This window comes from Microcaecilia unicolor, chromosome 3, assembly GCF_901765095.1.
Source record: "Microcaecilia unicolor chromosome 3, aMicUni1.1, whole genome shotgun sequence".
Taxonomy (NCBI): domain Eukaryota; kingdom Metazoa; phylum Chordata; class Amphibia; order Gymnophiona; family Siphonopidae; genus Microcaecilia; species Microcaecilia unicolor.
In genome coordinates, this window is record NC_044033.1 from 216,607,384 (window position 1) to 216,629,668 (window position 22,285).

The 22,285-nt window shown below is 47.7% G+C and overlaps 1 protein-coding gene across 1 annotated transcript in view; it reads right to left on the reverse strand.

Moving 5' to 3' along the window:
• Window positions 1-1,917: 1,917 nt before the first annotated feature.
• The window catches only part of PPP1R11 (protein phosphatase 1 regulatory inhibitor subunit 11), a 37,625-nt gene continuing 17,257 nt past the window's right edge, over window positions 1,918-22,285 (reverse strand). Inside the window, exons 3-4 of the mRNA XM_030197473.1 lie at window positions 7,158-7,266; window positions 1,918-3,773 (exon numbers count right to left, since the gene is read on the reverse strand). Coding sequence (XP_030053333.1) covers window positions 3,595-3,773; window positions 7,158-7,266 — 288 coding nt within the window. The 3' untranslated portion in view covers window positions 1,918-3,594. The remainder of the gene's footprint in view (window positions 3,774-7,157; window positions 7,267-22,285) is intronic.

The window sequence follows — 22,285 nt, forward strand, 5'->3', positions numbered from 1 at the left end:
ACTTCACCGCATCAATGGGAGAATGGATGGGGCCATGTACCGTACAATTCTGAGTGACAACCTCCTTCCCTCCGCCAGGGCCTTAAAAATGGGTCGTGGCTGGGTCTTCCAGCACGACAATGACCCAAACATACAGCCAAGGCAACAAAGGAGTGGCTCAGGAAGAAGCACATTAGGGTCATGGAGTGGCCTAGCCAGTCACCAGACCTTAATCCCATTGAAAACTTATGGAGGGAGCTGAAGCTGCGAGTTGCCAAGCGACAGCCCAGAACTCTTAATGATTTAGAGATGATCTGCAAAGAGGAGTGGACCAAAATTCCTCCTGACATGTGTGCAAACCTCATCATCAACTACAGAAGACGTCTGACCGCTGTGCTTGCCAACAAGGGTTTTGCCACCAAGTATTAGGTCTTGTTTGCCAGAGGGATTAAATACTTATTTCCCTCTGCAGAATGCAAATAAATTCATATACTTTCCACAATGTGATTTTCCGGATTTAATTTGTGATGTGCTATCTCTCACTGTTACCAATAACCTACCCTTCAATTATGGGCTGCTCATGTCTTTGTCAGTGGGCAAACTTACAAAATCAGCAAGGGATCAAATACTTATTTCCCCCACTGTATTACTCCTGACTCACTGAGAGATCTCCAAACCCCACCTAGTGCCATGCAGTAGTCTTCATGATACAACCTAAGAAAGTGAAGTTGCTTACCTGTAACTAGGGTTCTGCACTGGCAGCAGAAGAATGCAACTACATGATGACATTGGACAGAGCCAACATACCGGAGTACTACTCTAGCTTAAATTCAAATTTTTACTGTTCCAGGAATGTGCAGGGACTCCAGCGCAAATAGAGCCTGCCAGCATATCGAGATCAGGTCTACCATAGCAGCCTGCATGGAGCACAGAAATGAGTACCAGAGTTGTATGGCTTCAATGAGGATAAATTATGCTATGTCCCGAGTCTTGAGAAGTGTTCTGTTTATCGGAGGAAAAGGCATGCAGCAGGCCCCTGTCCAATGGTATGGCAAAGGCATCACAAGCATACCTGCGCACTTCTAGCTAGATAAAGCAGAGTGTTTGAGACTCTGCATTCATTCGGGCTTTGAACAGATCGATGGGAGGCTGGCCCTGACATTTACATCAAGGGACCATTCCTGAGGGTCCAGCTGCAGTTTAGGGAGTCAGTGAGCTGGTTGCATTTTTCTGGGAGATAAATGACTTGTATGTAGACTGGAATGGTCAAGGCCAGGCAACAGAGGTGGAGAGCTTTGTGACATAGTCGATGGGATCCCATGCTGCCCTGCTTGTTGACATAATACATAGCTACTTGGTTGTCAGGTTGGATAAGAAGGTCCTTGTGCTGGAGCGAGAGAGCGAGCCGCATCGCATTGAGCTCCAGGTGACTGATGTGGAGGCCTGCTTTGAGTATGGACCGCATGCCTTGAGTCTTTAATCTGAAAAGATGAGCTCTCCGGTCTGGGATGGATTGGTCATAAGGGTCAGCTGATGGAATGGTGAAAGGGCACTCGGAGAACAGATTGCAATATACACACCACCACAGGAAGGCCTGCTTGATGTTCAGCCGTACAGCGATTCAGATGGTAGCGTGGATGAGGTAAACTGATCTCAGTGTGCATGGCAGGCTCTCTTCATCTGGGAGTCCTCACACATACCTGGAATAGTAAAATTTGAATTTATGTTAGGGGAGAGCTCTGGCATGTTAGCGCTGGTAGATGACATCACAAACTAGCGTGGCTGCATTCCTGTCTGTGGAGAACTTCAATTCACACCCTATCACACAGCCCCCTCTTTGACCCTCTAACCTCATGCACCGTCTCTCAGTACTCCATATGTTACCCTGAGACCCCCCCCCCCCCCCCCCAAAAAAACTGAAATCCATGAGACCTCTCCTGGCATTAAAACTGTTTTAATGTCATTTTACTCCAATGTAAATACAGTTACCAAGAAAATAAAAGAGGAAATGTAGCAGACTCACGCATACAAATATTTAATAAGCAGGTCCTTAACTGGCGAGACTGATTAAAGTACATTCACCGTGGTTTACAATCGCCAGCAAAGACAGGAGTCACAGACTCTTCCACTCACCAACATATCAAAAGATGCAGGAGTCAGGAAGAAAGTTAGTGGCCCACACAAATCTGGACACAAATGCTGTCTTACAAAGAAACAGCAAGAACACATGCATTGCTCCAGTGATACAAGTCCCTGTGTAAGAATAGTGCTATTGGGTAACTCTTACGATTGCCACCTCAGCTTGTTAACTTCATATAAAGTTGCTGCAGAGTGGTGACAGAATACAAAGTATAGGCTGTGTTTCGCCCCTGAATGACAGCATCAGACAGAAGTGGTCCTGTCATCTGATATTACAATACTAAAGCCTGCATTTTCTGTGAGTGGGGAACTTCACTGCTTTAAAACTGCTTAGAGGTGAAGCTAAAACCTGACAAGTCACATAACTAATATCTTTTTTATTCTTTGTCAATGGTAGGCCACTGTCAGCTCCTAGGGAACTGGGCATTCTTGTAAACAAATAACCCGAGACAAAGATGGAAACTCTCTTTTACCACTGTCTGCAGTCACACAAGAGCAGGATTACTAACCATTCAGATGCATTCTGGGACTTACTGTGCTTTACTAAGGCTACTAGTCCCACAATTCATTAGCCAGAACACATCAGTCATGGCCTGAAATTCCAACATGGCCATAGCAGAACTGCTACCAATTAAAAAAACAAAACAAAACACATTTCTGCATGCTGTTTCTGTATTTTGGTCTTTCTCCTAAGTCATATATACTGTGAAGTATTCCATGGCTTGTATTTTAGAATAAAAGGTGTACACCTCTTCTTATATCATACCCCCACGTTTTAAAATCCTTCTGCTGTTTGGGGCTCTGATGACAATCAGCAAAACAGTCCCATTTCACCTCCATTTATAAGAAAGGTAGCTGTAATAAAAGGTGCACACCGTTTATTCAAAATAAAAATGTAAAATCCATAAAGGCATATAATCAGAACAAAAAAACAGAGAATGAAGAATAAGACCAGTAGGGGAATGACAAATTAGGCAAGATGATATCTCAAGTCAGCAAGCTGTCGTTTCTAAGGTGAAAGTGTCAGTAGTGTATGCCCTGTTTCTCAAATGGTATATAGGGCATCTTTCAGCTCCCTCTATAGGGGCACCCCACAATTGATGTGCAAGAGATCACTGGGGGCAATATATACCAAGGCAATAAACACAAAAACAAGAGTGTTACAGCTGCACCACACATTCTCTTATCGAAAAGTAAACTGATCCATCCATACACCCTATTGTTTCCATCTCCTCCCATCCAATTTACCCCTCCCCAAATACGAAGTGAGACTGTTAACAGGTGCCCTTGCAGTCCTTTCTTGCTCTGCACTTTAGGGTGTGATCTTTAACAGGAATCTGAGCAGTTTCTGCTGGGCAGAGGTTTCATGAGTTCGTGATGGGGGAGAGTCACACTGAACCAGGATCCGCTCACTGACATTGAGAGAAGGGAGTCTCCACTCTCTCTCCCTCCCCCTTGGTGTCTCAGCTTGGGAGCTCAGTGTTGCATGGGCTCCGGGCTACTGCCGGGCTCTGCTTTCCTGGGGCTATGATCCGCACCCTGGCGAGCTCCTTTTCTGTGGCCCCGGACACAGTGCGAATTGCCACAGCCCTCTTCATCCTCACTCTCTGAAGAACTTTCACCAAATGCCCGAGGCTTCTCGTAGATACAGCAACCTATCCCCGAGGGGCAAGAGAAAGCAGAGGGTAAGTAGAGGAAGGACGGCAGCAGAGGTATGTGTGAAAAAAAAGTCACTGAAGAGCAAAAAGAGAGGATCAAAGATACAAAGGGACAGAGAACAATAAAAAGACATATTATGAACATTAGCAGAAACCTTGACAGAAATGTAATCTAATGGATTTCTTAATGCACGGTTTCCAAACTGTGAGTTGGGACTCCAGATGGGATCACAAAACATAAGTTTGGGGTCATGACCTAGGTGGGTTCTGCATCATATTCTGTACCTCAAGGAGGTCACACAATTTTATTTGGCCAGAATTATGGGGTCAAAGCCTCATCCAACCAACTTAAGCCTCCTTTCTGGCAGGGACCTACAGTTTTATCTTCTATTACCTGATTTGTAACTTGCCTTAATTAAGGGATAGAAAGGCAGACAATTAAATCCAGGATTCAAATCAAACCAGCAACACTCAGGCCCACTTCTTAAACTACTGTGACAGGACATATAGATGTGAAGTTCGGATTGTCAGAGCTGTTGCTGCTATAGCTACTCTACAGTGGCTGTAACATAGTAACATAGTAGATGACGGCAGAAAAAGACCTGCACGGTCCATCCAGTCTGCCCAACAAGATAAACTCATATGTGTATACCTTACCTTGATTTGTACCTGCCTTAGTCAGGGCACAGACCGTACAAGTGTGCCCAGCAGTATTTCCCGCCTCCCAACCACCAGTCCCGCCTCCCATCACCGGCTCTGGCACAGACCTTATAAGTCTGCCCTCCACTATCCTCGCCTCCCAACCACCAACCCCTCTTTCCCCCACCTGCTCCGCCACCCAATTTCGGCTAAGCTTCTGAGGATCCCTTCCTTCTGCACAGGATTCCTTTATGTTTATCCCACGCATGTTTGAATTCCGTTACCGTTTTCATCTCCACCACCTCCCATGGGAGGGCATTCCAAGCATCCACCACCCTCTCTGTGAAAAAATACTGTGCATTTGTATATGCATTTATAGGAAGGTGGCAGGCAAAGAATGGCACGACTGCTGCCTGGCGTGTTATGCTGGGGTAGTTTGTATGTGATTTTTTTTTTTTTGGGGGGGGGGGGGGCAGAGATTGCACTGCTTTGATTCATACTGTACCTGCTCTACAATCTTACATTACATTAGTCTTACATGCCTCAACATCCTCTATAGTTCTGTGCGGACCACAAGATAACCAACACACTTATCTGGGAAACTAATTAAAAAAAGGCCCGTTTCTGGAAGAAATGAAACGGGCGCTAGGATAATGATCCCCCCCCCCCTCCCTCTGTCCGTTCTCCGAGTTCCAGTCCCCCATCCCCCCTCCGATTTCCAGACCTCCCTTCCCCCGTTCCAGACCCTCCCCGCACCCCCTCCAAAATCGCCACCCCCCCTCTTTCAGTCTCACAGACACGTCCTTGCGATGCCTCCACCCCGACACTGGCCCCGCCCGTCCCCCTACGTGCACGTCTTCCCCCCTCCAAAATCGGCAACCCCCCTCTGCTACCCTCCCTCCCTCTTACTGGGGTCCCAGCGGCAGCAGTGAAGAGCAAGCAGGCTCGGCGAGTCTGCTGCCTTCTCTTCGCTCTCAGCTCTGACTCTGGTCCCGCCCTCATTTCCTGTTTCCGCAAGGGCCGGACCTGAGTCAGAGCTGAGGGTGAACAGAAGGGAAGGCAGCAGGCTCGCCGAGCCTGCTCGCCCTTCACTGCTGCCGCTGGGACCCCAGTAAGAGAGGGGAGGGGAGGTTGCCGATTTTGGAGGGGGGGGGGAACGACATCTAAAGTGTTGAAGCTGGTGCTCGAGATTGTAGTCACGCGCTTCCCGCCTCAGTGGTCCGCTAAAGTTTTGAAACGTCTCTGCCCGCCAGTCCGCTAAAGTTTTGAAGCAGCTCCTCAAGATTGTGGTCGCGCGCTTCCCGCCTCCCTGGGCCATGAAGCTGCTCCTCGAGATTGTGGTCGCGCGCTTCCCGCCTCCCTGGGCCAGTGACGTCAGGAGATCAGGATGTGGTTATGATCGCAGGTAGCCTCATCAGAACGTTGGCAGAGCAAATTATTATAGTAGAGAACAATATAACAGATTAAAAACTATAATTAACGTACACTTTGCTCAAATAAAACTGCTTTAACGAAACATCAAATACTACTACTACTAAATAAATAGAAATTGAGTGAATAGTTGCTGGGAGAGAATTCCACAAAGAGGCAGCTTGATAAGAAATCAAAGCAGAAAGCTATCTAGAGTACTTAACCAGCTTAATTGATGAAAACTGTACGGAAACCTGTCCTCTTAACAACTGTCGACCCAATCGAGGAAAGGAACCCACCATATAAACGGCAGATTTCCCTGCAAAAACCTCAACACTAATGTACATAACTTAAAATGAGATCTTGCAATAAATGGTATACTATATTTTTATAAATTGCATTGTCTAACAGATTCCTCCCTTTTCATGGAGAAAATAACCCTAATTGCCAAATTTTGTATTGTTTGCAACCTTCTCATTAGTGATTTAGTGCAGCCTGTATAAACAATGTTGCAATATTCCATCTTTGAAAGCAACGACTGCACTATTCATTGAAAAACTTCCAAGTTCAAAGAACTTCAGTATAGATCTTAACTTTCTCAGTAATAAAAAAGAATGTTCCACCACCTTATCTACGATTAGCCATAGTCAATCGACTGCTCACTTCTACTCCTAAAACTCTTGTAACAAAATCAAAATTAAACTGCATATTGGCAATAAAGTTTTCCTTCCCTGCACATCTCTAGGGGATCCCAACCATAAAGATTTTTTCCTGAATTAGGTTTAAATCGAGAGTCCATTGCCCAACTCTCAATGACACAAAAACATTCTTAAATCCTATCTAACGTATTCTTGTGATCTATAGAAGCTGGCAACAAGATTGTATTATCTGCATAAATATATTTTTTAAAAACCCACTTTCAACGGTTTTCAAGTATTCTCCCTAAAGGCTGTAACAAAACATTAAATGACAACGGCAACAGGGGGCTCCCTGCGGCACCCCACATTCAGACACCCAAACATGCGATAAAATATCCTGCATCTTAACTCTACAAATACTACACCTGTAAGTCCAATACTATCCAAAAAATGCAATAAAATCGTATGGTCCACCAAATCAAAAGTGGTTGATAAATCAAATTGGATTATTGAATTTTGCCCTCGACTCAACAATTGCCTACACTGTGCAATCAGTGCCCTTAAAATGGTTTTAGTACTATACATTTTTCGAAACTCTGATTGTGAATAATGCAATATATTAAATTCAGTGTGGGGGTAAGCTTTGCTGCTGGAAGGTAGAGGAGAGAACAGAGAAAATGGTAGAGGTGCTCACATTTAGAAGACCTTCTTCCCATGTGCTCATTATCAACTGTGTCACTTGACCATTCCACCTTCTTATCAGGCTTCCGTTTGCGCAGTTTGATCGTTAAACTGCGATTCTCCTAAGAAGGGGGAACAATGAGGGGCGAGGTGGTCCAGGGAACGAGAGAGAGAGAAAGGAGAAGACAGGGGAAGGGAAAGAGGAGACAATATTTCTTTATTAGCGATTTCTTATCTGGATAGAATTACCAGGAATATACAATGCTCTACAGAGACAGAAGACAGTTCCTGCTTCCTAAAGCTCACAATCTAATATACAGACTCGCAAACAAACACACTAAAACATGCTGGGGCAAGTGTCTGAGTTAAAGCATTGGAGCCAGCTGCAAGAACTGAGCCCTCTCAGATTGGGGCTAGATTTACTAGAAGTGTGCTATCACATTACCGTGCAGTACAGCAAGACTACCACTAGGGATCACAGCTGTCAGTTTGAACATAGGCCAGTGAAGGAGTAGAAGAATTTGGAGATTGGTCCTGCCTTTCACCACTAACCCATCAGGGACACCCCGCTAAGTGCAGGGCAGAATTGTGGGGAGAATAATATTTTTTTTTTAAATATAAGCAGGAGGCCTGTTGTAACTAGATGCATCATGTGGATGCATTTACTGTCTCCTCTCGAGCAACTATAAATAAAGCTGTACCAAATATTTGTATTCAATTCTATTTGACTCCACCTACATTATTTCTTTTCGGCTGAACAGTGATTTAAATTCAAATACGAATAATCCGGGGCTCTACTGTGCTAAATCCTACTGAAATAAACACTTGATCTCAGATTTCACATTGCTTCTTTTATTATTTGTTATAAACGCTCAATGCCCATTATTTGTACTCGGCTGAATAATATTTTTCATATTCGGCTGAAAATTATAATATGCTACTCGGTACAGCTCTAGCTCTAAGTATACCCAGGCTACCTGCAGTGGTGACAGCAAAAATAGTAACTTCCATAGCTGGCCATTCTCCACCCTTCTTCCACCTCCTGTCACAGCAAACTGTTAACACTGTGGCTCTGCAGTAATTCAAAGGGTAACTGCTTACTGTGCTTTAGTAAACAGGCCCCTTAATGTGTGTTTGGGTGCACTGTGCAGAGACGCACCTTAGTTAAGTCTAGCCCTCTCAGAGCTAGGATAATGGGCAAAGTCCTGCTGAAGAGGGGAGAGTCCTATGAAATTAGGTGTATCAGACTCTCTCTAGGGTGGACATTTCTCTGCTAGCCAAGCAGGGGCAATAAACAATAAATACCACCAAAAATAAGAACAAGATTTAAGTACTGCAGCCATTCCAGCTATGTGCCTATCTGAAGATGAAGTCTACAGCAATTGTTTCAGAGCCAAATCATTTGGTTCTAAAACAGTTCTGAGCTGATGATCAGAAGCAAACGCAGGCGCTAGAGGCTGTTAGTGCCACACTAGCATCTGCGTTTGCTGCTGCCATATGTGATCAGAGTCCCCGAGCACATGAAACAACGCGCTTGCGGGCTCTGAACGCAACTAGAAAGCAAATGCACGCAAAACAGGGCTCTTAGAACAAGCAGTATGCAAATGCATGTTAAAACCTATTCATCCCCAATGATCAGCGACCAGCGTGCCAAAGATTGGCTCACTGGCCATGGCAAACCCTACACCAGCTCGAAGCTGGTGTTAGCGTTTGCAGACCATTGGGGAGGAATGGTGAGGCCTGTTCAGCATGCATTTGCATGCTAGCAGGCCCCCATTCCCCCAAATGCAGCAGCCCCCCGCAAGGACCCTGACCCAACCCCACCCCCCAGTGACAGGGGGACCTTCGATCCCCCGACCTTGGGACAGGGAGGTCGGAGGGACCGGAGGTCCACCAAACCTCCAGCCCCCATTTCGCTTGGCTTGGAGCGGGGCTAGTTGGGGTCTGGTGGACCTCCAGCCCCTGTGTTTGACAGGTCTGTGCTTTTGAGAGCTCAGACCTGTCAAACAAGTGCAGGAGGATTGTCTATGATCAGAGAGAATTGCGTGCTTAAAGCCCCGTGCTGTTCCAGCGCTATTTGGAACAGCGCGGGGCTTCTGATCATCTGCCCATTAATGCAGTGGCATGGAGAGCTGGGCTCAATTCTCACTGTACCTTCTTGTGACTCCAAGCAAGTCACTTAACCCTCCATTGCACCAGGTACAAAATCAATAGCAGTACATAATATATAAACTGCTTTGATTACAACAACAGAAAGGCAGTATATCAAATCCCATCTACAGCTCCTTTTGGAGCTATTCATGCATTCACAGCCTGGAACTCACATATGCAGAAAAGTAGCACTGTTTTCTTTGCAAATTTTAATTTTACAGTTTCAGGAATTCCTCTTGAAATGGATCACTTGCTATAGGCAGGATTTTGTAAGCCTGTCTTGAAGACAACACAGCCGGGGGGGGGGGGGGGGGGGGGGGGGGGGGGGGGGGGGTGGGGGGGGGGGGGGGGGGGGGTGGGGGGGGGGGAGAGGTTCAGATTGATCGTGCAGTGAATAGCAGCGATGGACTGTTGTATTTATGTATTAGTATTGATCGCGATTTGGTGTTTCATTAATTTATTGTAACTTGCAGTGAATGGTGGGGTTATTTGACAGTGGTGTAATCAAGAAATATTAATATGCATGGACAAATGTGCAAAGCCACAAGGCCTGTGGGGTCCCAGGACACGTTTCGGAAACACGAGCTATAGGGGTGCAGGCCAATAACCCAAGTTCAGTCCTCAAGGACCACAGCAGACACTACGAAGAACTATGCATGAGGAGGGATGTAGTGGGCAGACAAATCTCTCATGCATAGTTAATAAACAGTATTCTGAAACCTGCCTAGTTGCAAGTTCAAGGACTGGAAACTGTGACAAGCCTGCCTATAGTTACTTAAATTCCCTGCACATAATGGACAATGGAATTTTCTTTTCTTACAACTGATGCTTGCTGGCACACTGATCGTTGCTTTATGCTAGCTGATAGAGCACCTTGGAAATCACACTCTGTATTGCTGCAAAGGAACATTTTATGATAACCCTTCAACCTGAAACAGTCCCTTATTCAAGGGCACAATGCTGAGGGAAAGACTACCCAAATGCATTCTTTTCATACCTCCTCATTGAGCTTGGAATACAATAAATTTTAAAATTTACACATCCCCCAATATCTCTGTAATGTCTACAGAGCACATCAACCAAAGCTACACTAGAAAAAGAAGTTCATATCTATGACAAGTTTCAACAGGATGAAGGTCCCAGAGACAGTGCAGGGCACGGTGTTTCAGTCCCATAAGCCTGCAGCTTAAGTAACTCACCATCTTAAGAGTTACATCAATGGTTATCTTTGAAACCTGAAGAAAGTGGAAACGAGCAGAACCTCAATCCATTAAGTTATCTATACTGGTATTCCTTAATAATAGGTGTTTTTGAAGGATGGTCTGTTATTAATAGCCTCCTTCAATTCACCTTTTCATGATAGTGGCTCTTTGGTCTTCTTTCTGTCTTTTTAATACTTGAGATACATCTGGGCATCCAATATTGTATTTTTAAATAATATCCATAAAGATTCTGTAAACAAGTGGAATATGATACTAAACTGTTGTTCATTAGATTTAATGCTACATATTACTGATAGGAGCAAGCAATAACTGGCAATTCAAAGAGAGATAGCAGAGCAAGAAATAAATCGACTGAAAATGGCACAAGGAACAGAACAGTTCGAAAAAATTATAAAGAGTCTTTAGTGGTCGTAGATAAATATAAAGATCACATGAAAAAGCAAAAAAAAATAAAAAATGGATAAGGGATGAAAATGATTATACAAACCAACAAGTAAACAAATAGATGTATACTACAGAATCAACACATCCATCCCATAAGAAAATTTCAAGTGAAGGTTCCAGTTCAACTCCCTCTTCTAGCTCTTCGAATGAAGGGTCCTCTAAACAAGCTTTTTTTTAGTGAGAGGCAGATTCAGCCACAGACGAGGGAGATACAAACACGAGGACAGATAGGTAGTCGACCCAATATGAGGTCACAAGACAACAACACATAGTGTTCAACTTATTATCAGCACAGGAATTGCTACTATTATCTAAGGGACCATCGTTTGTTCCTAATGAAAAACTGAATATGTTCCAATTTCTGTTGGATAAAAGATTTGTGCACATTCTTTCTTTAAAAATACATTTTACATATAAAGAACAAGGAATGGATAGATCAATTATGCAAAATAAATCAAATTGGATCTCCCCCCCCCCCCCCCCCCCCAGTCATTTAGACCCGTTGGTAGATATATTTAAACAACAGGGAATACAAGATGTGACGATGAAACACCTAGAAAAATATTGACAAGATAATATCACTAAATTAGAACGTCAAGCTCTATCTCAATGGTGTACAGATCCCTCTTTAACAGTGAGGAGAGCTGACAAAGGCGAAGATTTGAAAAGCATTTTTGGTAAGTATTTGCAGTGGTAGTCAGAAAACATGCAAATTATCGGATGCTTATGTATTAACTATGGATTGGTAGTATGTCAGATAGCGTCTATTTAAATCTTCAGGCACCATTTTGAAGATGCAAATGGACTTCAGACAACAAGGAAGATATGTCCGATCTAAGGTACAGTGTGTTATCTGTTATATTAGCAAAAAGCAAGACAGAGAGGGTACAAAAGTACACAAAAAGTAACAAAAAAAAACAAAGCACAAAAGGAACTCCAGAACTGGAACGGTGACGCTATCTTTTTGAGCTGCCAGTCAGCCGTCAAGTAAACATCACTATTTGAGCAGGGATCCTCAATTGGGCATCCTTTTTCCCCTGAAGAAGCCCCACCGGCGAAACGGGTCCGTTGGGTGGGGAGGCCCATTCCTGACGCTGCTTCAAGCTAAGTGCTTTTTTCGCATTTTGATGTCTTGAAAGTTTTGATTGACACAGTGGATGTAGCATTCTCTTTTGTTTTTATTCTTCCTTTCTATCCCGGGAAGAATTGCCCCTCTCCCACAATGGACATGTGTCCAAATGGACGAGGGGAGTCTCCCAGAAGGCTTAAAATATATTCCTCTAACATGACCTCTTTCATCTGACTCCTGATATCCGTGAATATCAGTAGATGAGTAAGGGTCCTACCCATAACTAATTTAGGCTCAGGAGGTTAAGCATCCTGCTAGTCATTAGTTAAGAAGGAGAGAAGACAGGTAGCAAGGGTAATTACCTTTATTATATCTTACCACAGTAACACAGTAGGATCAAGAATACAAGCAGATAGGTGGACGGCCGGACAGCACTTCGTGTAGCAAGTCAGAAGGTCTTCTGGCACGCCCAAAATCTACCCACCTTATATATTCTCATATCTCCATTCTAAGTAATGGGGCCCATAAGCTACCATGTAAAGTTGTTTATCCCAAGCTAGCTGACCACAATCTTGCCCAATTGCAAAGTTGACACCCCTTTTTCTTAATCATTTCCTTGCACCTGGCATGACGCATTCATTTCTCAATTTGTTTTTCTAACTTAGATTAGAGAAAAGTCCACTTTGTAACTGATAGTTTCCATTTTAATTCTCTAATCTTCCATTTTGTTTCATTTTTTTCCTTGACCTAACTTTCCAATTTAAGTCATTCAGGCCTTTTCCTAAGCCTGACAACTACTACTATTTAACATTTCTAGAGCGCTACAAAGTGTACGCAGTGCTGTACAAACACAGAAGAAAGACAGTCCCTGCTCAAAGAGCTTACAATCTAAACTACACTTGGCTTTACCATCAGGCCTCTATCTGTGCTAACAACTAGGCCATACTTTTCCAGTAAGCTCCCAATTATGTCAGCCATCAGATTTCTGACTCAGCCAAGGTCTGAAATAGTCTGAGCTCTATGACTGGGCCCGCCACCATTCCAGTGGGGGGGGGGTCTTTGGCTGTACCATAATTATACACTTTATAAAAATTTCCTTTAAAAAAAAACATTTTTCCACACCAAGGGAGGAGGTTGGGTGATGACCGATGATTGAAGTATGGTGACTCTCTATGAGTAATTTCAGCAATTTGGCTGATTATCACCTGTCTGAGGTCTTTCTCCCCCCCCCCCCCCCCCCCCTTTCCATTCATTTTTTGATATCCTACATTGGTTATAATAGATTTGCTTATTGATTATATACACTCAACACTATTTTCTTTCCCTTTAACACATGGAATTTCTATACATAAAGATCCCAATGATGCATTCTATTTTCTGCAGGACATTTATTCTCCGAGGACAAGCAGGCTGCTTGTTCTCACGACTGGGTTGACGTCCGCGGCAGCCCCCACCAACCGGAAGAAGCTTCGCGGGACGGTCGGCACGCAGGCCACGCCCACCGCGCATGCGCGGCCGCCTTCCCGCCCGTGCGCGACCGCTCCCGCCAGTTACTTTTTTTCCGCGACTGAGAGAGGGGTGCGTTTGCCTCTCTCTCTGTTCAGCCGCCGGATTTTCGACCGCGTTTACGCGGATCGTTGCTTGGATTCCCGTTCGGTTTCCTCTGATTTTGTTTATATTGTTTAAAAAAAAAAAAAAAAAAAAGAAAAAAGAAATTTTTTTGCGCGTGTGGAGCACGCGCTCCCCTTTTTCCCTCGCTTTCTAGCGGGGACGCCACGTTGCGGCCTAGTGGCCGCTCGGTCGGTTGATTTTTTCATGGTGTGATTTTAGCCACCATTGCCGACTTTGACTTCGCCGACGCGATTTTTCCGTCGATGTCCTCGAAGGTCCCGAGTGGATTTAAAAAGTGTGGTCGCTGCGGCCGGCCGATCTCGCAGACCGACACCCACGCTTGGTGCCTCCAGTGCCTCGGGCCGGAGCACAATCTCAAGTCGTGCGCTTTGTGTCTCGGTCTCCGGAAACGGACTCAGGTTGCGAGGCAAGTTCTGCGGGACCGTCTTTTTGGAACTTGCGCCGGCCCCTCGACGTCGACCTCGACGGCATCGGTATCGAAGGCCGGTTCTTCGGTACCGGTATCAATGCCCGAGACATCGGCACCGATGGCAGCGACCCCAGGAGAACAGGTCCCGTCGGCCCGCCGGTCCGCCGGTGAGAGTGGGGTTGAGAGGCCGCGTGGGCAGTCGGCCCCGGTCACTCCCTCAACTCGTGAGCCACGGGACCGAACCCTGTCGGACCCGGTACCTCGAGACCGAGGGGGATCGACCTCCTCCTCCTCCATGCCCTCCGGCGCCGGTGACGTGCACCGGAAAAAAGATAAGAAGCGCCGTCACCGGGAGCCCTCGGTGCACCCTGCAGAGGAGTCGACGCCGAAGCGTCATCGCAGAGAGGAGAGATCTCCGTCGGTGGTGGAGGTACCGACGCGTCGGGGTTCCGGCACCTCGGTGCCGTCTCCTGGCCCCCAGCAGCTTCTGGCACCGACACCCTTACCGGCCCCACCGCCTTTCCCGGCAGCGGGCCTGGACGAGTGCCTCAGAGCCATCCTTCCGGGGATCCTGGAAGGGCTGATGCGCCAGGCTGTGCCGGCGTCGGGGGTGCTTGCGCCCCCGGCGCCGATGACTGTGGCGCCGGCGAGCTCTAGCCCGGCGCCGGGGCTGTCGACACCGCCGCCGCTTGCGGTGCCGGTCTCGACCGCCACGCAGGTGGAGTCCCCGTCGACGTCGATGGAGGGAGCTCCGTCCCCGCCGGCGCGGGAGTCCACCGCTCGACGACACCGAGACCTTGGTGCCTCGACGTCGAGCCGGGCCCGGTACCGGACTCAGCTACATGAGCTCATGTCCGATACCGAGGATGAGGACTCGTGGGGGGAAGAGGAGGACCCTAGATATTTCTCCTCAGAGGAGTCTACGGGCCTTCCCTCGGACCCCACGCCGTCACCGGAGAGGAAGCTCTCACCTCCTGAGAGTCTCTCCTTTGCCTCCTTTGTGCGGGATATGTCTATAAGCATTCCCTTTCCCGTGGTCTCTGTGGAAGAGCCGAGGGCCGAGATGCTCGAGGTCCTCGACTATCCATCACCACCTAGAGAGTCCTCCACGGTACCGCTGCACAATGTCCTGAAGGAGACGCTGCTTCGGAACTGGGTGCGACCACTAACTAACCCCACCATTCCCAAGAAAGCAGAGTCCCAGTACAGGATCCACTCTGACCCAGAGCTCATGCGGCCCCAGTTGCCCCATGACTCAGCGGTCGTGGATTCTGCTCTCAAGAGGGCACGGAGTTCGAGGGATACCGCCTCGGCGCCCCCGGGGCGGGAGTCTCGCACTCTGGACTCATTTGGGAGGAAGGCCTACCAATCCTCCATGCTCGTGACCCGCATCCAATCTTACCTGCTCTATATGAGCATCCGCATGCGGACCAATGTGCAACAGCTGGCGGACCTGGTCGATAAGCTCCCGCCGGAGCAGTCCAGGCCTTATCAGGAGGTGGTCAGGCAGCTGAAGGCGTGCAGAAAGTTCCTGTCCAGGGGGATTTTTGACACCTGTGACGTGGCATCTCGTGCTGCGGCCCAAGGTATAGTGATGCGCAGGCTCTCATGGCTGCGTGCCTCTGACCTGGACAACCGCACCCAGCAGAGACTGGCTGACGTCCCTTGCCGGGGGGATAATATTTTTGGCGAGAAGGTCGAGCAGATGGTTGACCAACTGCATCAGCGGGAAACCGCTCTCGACAAGCTCTCCCACCGGGCGCCTTCAGCACCCGCCCCCCCGGGCGGGCGTTTTTCCCGGGCTCGGCAGGCTGCACCCTATTCTTTTGCGACGCGTAGGTACAACCAGCCGGCCCGAAGGCCTCGTCAGGCACAGGGACAGCCCCAGCGCGCTCGTTCTCGTCAACAGCGTGCGCCTAAGCAGCCCCCTGCGCCTCCACAGCAAAAGCCGGGGACGGGCTTTTGACTGGATCCACGGGAACATAGCCGCCCTACAAGTGTCCGTACCGGACGATCTGCCGGTCGGAGGGAGGTTAAGATTTTTTCACCAAAGGTGGCCTCTCATAACCTCCGACCAGTGGGTTCTCCAAATAGTGCGGTGCGGATACGCCCTGAATTTGGCCTCCCTGCCTCCAAATTGTCCTCCGGGAGCTCAGTCTTTCAGCTCCCATCACAAGCAGGTACTTGCAGAGGAACTCTCCGCCCTTCTCAGCGCCAATGCGGTCGAGCCCGTACCACCCGGGCAGGAAGGGCAGGGATTCTATTCCAGGTACTTCCTTGTGGAAAAGAAAACAGGGGGGATGCGTCCCATCCTAGACCTGAGAGGCCTGAACAAATTCCTGGTCAAAGAAAAGTTCAGGATGCTTTCCTTGGGCACCCTTCTGCCAATGATTCAGAAAAACGATTGGCTATGTTCCCTGGATTTAAAGGACGCATACACTCACATCCCGATACTGCCAGCTCACAGACAGTATCTCAGATTCCGCCTGGGCGCACGGCACTTTCAGTATTGTGTGCTGCCCTTTGGGCTCGCCTCTGCCCCACGAGTGTTTACAAAGTGCCTCGTGGTGGTAGCGGCCTACCTACGCAAGCTGGGAGTGCACGTGTTCCCATATCTCGACGATTGGCTGGTCAAGAACACCTCGGAGGCAGGAGCCCTCCGGTCCATGCAGTGCACTATTCAGCTTCTGGAGCTGCTGGGGTTTGTGATAAATTACCCAAAGTCCCATCTCCAGCCAACTCAGTCTCTGGAATTCATAGGAGCGCTGCTGAATTCCCAGACGGCTCAGGCCTACCTTCCCGAAGCGAGGGCCACCAATCTCTTGGCCCTGGCTTCGCAGACCAGAGCGTCTCAGCAGATCACAGCTCGGCAGATGTTGAGACTTCTGGGTCATATGGCCTCCACAGTTCATGTGACTCCCATGGCTCGTCTTCACATGAGATCTGCTCAATGGACCCTAGCTTCCCAGTGGTTCCAAGCCACCGGGAATCTAGAGGATGTCATCCGCCTCTCCACCAGTTGCCGCACTTCACTGCTCTGGTGGACCATACGGACCAATTTGACCCTGGGACGTCCATTCCAAATTCCGCAGCCCACGAAAGTGCTGACGACGGATGCATCTCGCCTGGGGTGGGGAGCCCATGTCGATGGGCTTCACACCCAGGGTCTGTGGTCCCTCCAGGAAAAGGATCTGCAGATCAACCTCCTGGAGCTCCGAGCGATCTGGAACGCACTGAAGGCTTTCAGAGATCGGCTGTCCTGCCAAATTATCCAAATTCGGACAGACAATCAGGTTGCAATGTATTACGTCAACAAGCAGGGGGGCACCGGATCTCGCCCCCTGTGTCAGGAAGCCGTCGGTATGTGGCGTTGGGCGTGTCGGTTCGGCATGCTTCTCCAAGCCACGTACCTGGCAGGCGTAAACAACAGTCTGGCCGACAGACTGAGCAGAGTCATGCAACCGCACGAGTGGTCGCTCCATTCCAGAGTGGTACGCAAGATCTTCCGAGAGTGGGGCACCCCCTTGGTGGATCTTTTCGCCTCTCAGACCAACCACAAGCTGCCTCTGTTCTGTTCCAGACTTCAGACACACGGCAGGCTAGCGTCAGATGCCTTTCTCCTTCATTGGGGGACCGGCCTCCTGTATGCTTATCCTCCCATACCTTTGGTGGGGAAGACCTTACTGAAGCTCAAGCAAGACCGCGGCACCATGATTCTGATAGCGCCCTTTTGGCCCCGTCAGATCTGGTTCCCTCTTCTTCTGGAGTTGTCCTCCGAAGAACCGTGGAGATTGGAGTGTTTTCCGACTCTCATTTCGCAGAACGACGGAGCGTTGCTGCACCCCAACCTTCAATCCCTGGCTCTCACGGCCTGGATGTTGAGGGCGTAGACTTCGCTGCGTTGGGTCTGTCTGAGGGTGTCTCCCGGGTCTTGCTTGCCTCTAGGAAGGATTCCACTAAAAAGAGTTACTTTTTCAAGTGGAGGAGGTTTGTCGTTTGGTGTGAGAGCAAGGCCCTAGAACCTCGTTCTTGCCCTGCACAGAACCTGCTTGAATACCTTCTGCACTTATCAGAGTCTGGCCTCAAGACCAACTCAGTAAGGAATCACCTTAGTGCGATTAGTGCTTACCATTATCGTGTGGAAGGTAAAGCCATCTCTGGAGAGCCTTTAGTCGTTCGATTCATGAGAGGCTTGCTTTTGTCAAAGCCCCCTATCAAGCCTCCTACTGTGTCATGGGATCTCAACGTCGTCCTCACCCAGCTGATGAAACCTCCTTTTGAGCCACTGAATACCTGCCATCTGAAGTACTTGACCTGGAAGGTCATTTTCTTGGTGGCAGTTACTTCAGCTCGTAGGGTCAGTGAGCTTCAAGCCCTAGTAGCTCATGCTCCATATACAAAATTTCATCACAACAGAGTAGTGCTCCGCACTCACCCAAAGTTCCTGCCGAAGGTGGTGTCGGAGTTCCATCTTAACCAGTCAATTGTCTTGCCAACATTCTTCCCCAGGCCGCATACCCGCCCTGCTGAACGTCAGTTGCACACATTGGACTGCAAGAGAGCATTGGCCTTCTACTTGGAGCGGACACAGCCCAACAGACAGTCCGCCCAATTGTTTATTTCTTTCGACCCTAACAGGCTAGGGGTCGCTGTCGGGAAACGCACCATCTCCAATTGGCTAGCAGATTGCATTTCCTTCACTTACGCCCAGGCTGGGCTGGCTCTTGAGGGTCATGTCACGGCTCATAGTGTCAGAGCCATGGCAGCGTCGGTGGCCCACTTGAAGTCAGCCACTATTGAAGAGATCTGCAAGGCTGCGACGTGGTCATCTGTCCACACATTCACATCTCATTACTGCCTCCAGCAGGATACCCGACGCGACAGTCGGTTCGGGCAGTCGGTGTTGCAGAATCTGTTTGGGGTGTAAATCCAACTCCACCCTCCAGGACCCGAATTTATTCTGGTCAGGCTGCACTCTCAGTTAGTTGTTCTTCGTAGGTCAATTTCTGTTGTACCCTCGCCGTTGCGAGGTTCAATTGACCTGGGTTATTGTTTTGAGTGAGCCTGAGAGCTAGGGATACCCCAGTCGTGAGAACAAGCAGCCTGCTTGTCCTCGGAGAAAGGGTATGATACATACCTGTAGCAGTTGTTCTCCGAGGACAGCAGGCTGATTGTTCTCACCTACCCTCCCTCCTCCCCTTTGGAGTTGTGTGTTTCATATTTTATTGCTTGTCATTCAACTGGCGGGAGCGGTCGCGCACGGGCGGGAAGGCGGCCGCGCATGCGCGGTGGGCGTGGCCTGCGTGCCGACCGTCCCGCGAAGCTTCTTCCGGTTGGTGGGGGCTGCCGCGGACGTCAACCCAGTCGTGAGAACAATCAGCCTGCTGTCCTCGGAGAACAACTGCTACAGGTATGTATCATACCCTTTCTGTTTGACTCAATGCCCTCTTTAACATAACAGACCACCCTTCCACCACAATGTAATTTGTACCCTGGTACCACAGCATTTCATTGGTTGTCTGCTTCCACAGAGTCTCTGAGATGCCTATTCAATCAATGCTATATACTCTTAACTCTCCCACCTTATTTTTTAGGTGTTTAGCATTTGTAGAAAGACTTTTCAAAGGATCTACACCAGAGGTTCTCAACCCAGTCCTCTGGACTCACCTAGCCAGTCAGGTTTTCAGGATATCCACAATGAATATGCATAAGATAAATCTGCATATAATGGAGGTAGGGCATGCAAATCTCTCTCATGCACATTCATTGTGGGTATCCTGAAAAATTGACCAGCTAGGTGCGTCCCAAGGACTGGGTTGAGAATCCCTGCCCTAGAGGAAAGGAAGGGAGAGATCAAGACATCTGGATACTTAAAAGGTATTAATATACAGTGAAACCTCTGTTTTCGTTGACTTCGGTTATCGTTGATTTTTTCAGTGAAAAATTTGTCTTGGATTTTGTTGGTTGCCTCGGATTTCGTTGGTGTGCCCACGTGACCTTGCTGCTAATTTTGCGAAAACAAAGGGTGACCCACGTGTTCTCCTACTCATTGTGGCGTTGTTTCTCGATGTGTGAGCATCACCCCGCGTGTCTAACGCAACACACGCTAGATAAAATCACATGTGCTCAAATCTCATTTTCCCTGTTAAGTGTTTCCCTTGCTAATAAGTTAACCCTTTCCCTTTAGCTCCATCATGGGACTATATTTATTCTCTATAAAATGTGTTTTTGGTATGTATTTTGGAGTGTCTAAAACGAATTAATTGGATTTACATTGATTCATATGGCAATAATTGCCTCAGTTTTCGTCTGTTTTGGTTTTCGTTGATTGTTTTCGGACGGATTATCAACGAAAACCGAGGTATCACTGTACAAACAAATCTTTTTCCGAGATGGGAGACATGGCAGAACTACTAGAGAACATAAATTAAGGTTGTTAAAAGTGATAAGGCTTAAAGAGACATCAGGAAATACCATTTCAGAGAAGGTGGTGGATGCCTGGAATACCCTCCCAGGGAGGTGAAAATATGTGGGATAAACAGGCTATCCCTAAATACAAAGATCAAAACAAAATTTTAAATGACCTCATGGCGGTTGATATGCTATGATGGGCAGGAATGGTGCTTTGACGGCCAACTGAAGCATTCAGAAAGCAAGGTCAATACTGGGCAGATTTCTATAGTCTGTGTCTCGAAAATGGCAAATACAGATCATGATCAAATATTCATATTTTATATCACAATCCTATCCTATACTTTGAGTGCAGGCGCTGTGTATCTTAGTGGGGAGGGGAAGACATCTTAATGTTGAAGCTAGTATTAACATTGTTAGTTAGCAATGCGGTTGGATTAATTATGTGTTGACAATGTATGCAACTATGCTGGGGCCATAATAAAACCAATTTTCAGACTACTGGCATGGTGGTGTGGTATCGGGTTCCAAGATTGGATTGTACATACAGTGGTGGAAATAAGTATTTGATCCCTTGCTGATTTTGTAAGTTTGCCCACTGACAAAGACATGAGCAGCCCATAATTGAAGGGTAGGTTATTGGTAACAGTGAGAGATAGCACATCACAAATTAAATCCGGAAAATCACATTGTGGAAAGTATATGAATTTATTTGCATTCTGCAGAGGGAAATAAGTATTTGATCCCCCACCAACCAGTAAGAGATCTGGCCCCTACAGACCAGGTAGATGCTCCAAATCAACTCGTTACCTGCATGACAGACAGCTGTCGGCAATGGTCACCTGTATGAAAGACACCTGTCCACAGACTCAGTGAATCAGTCAGACTCTAACCTCTACAAAATGGCCAAGAGCAAGGAGCTGTCTAAGGATGTCAGGGACAAGATCATACACCTGCACAAGGCTGGAATGGGCTACAAAACCATCAGTAAGACGCTGGGCGAGAAGGAGACAACTGTTGGTGCCATAGTAAGAAAATGGAAGAAGTACAAAATGACTGTCAATCGACAAAGATCTGGGGCTCCACGCAAAATCTCACCTCGTGGGGTATCCTTGATCATGAGGAAGGTTAGAAATCAGCCTACAACTACAAGGGGGGAACTTGTCAATGATCTCAAGGCAGCTGGGACCACTGTCACCACGAAAACCATTGGTAACACATTACGACATAACGGATTGCAATCCTGCAGTGCCCGCAAGGTCCCCCTGCTCCGGAAGGCACATGTGACGGCCCGTCTGAAGTTTGCCAGTGAACACCTGGATGATGCCGAGAGTGATTGGGAGAAGGTGCTGTGGTCAGATGAGACAAAAATTGAGCTCTTTGGCATGAACTCAACTCGCCGTGTTTGGAGGAAGAGAAATGCTGCCTATGACCCAAAGAACACCGTCCCCACTGTCAAGCATGGAGGTGGAAATGTTATGTTTTGGGGGTGTTTCTCTGCTAAGGGCACAGGACTACTTCACCGCATCAATGGGAGAATGGATGGGGCCATGTACCGTACAATTCTGAGTGACAACCTCCTTCCCTCCGCCAGGGCCTTAAAAATGGGTCGTGGCTGGGTCTTCCAGCACGACAATGACCCAAAACATACAGCCAAGGCAACAAAGGAGTGGCTCAGGAAGAAGCACATTAGGGTCATGGAGTGGCCTAGCCAGTCACCAGACCTTAATCCCATTGAAAACTTATGGAGGGAGCTGAAACTGCGAGTTGCCAAGCGACAGCCCAGAACTCTTAATGATTTA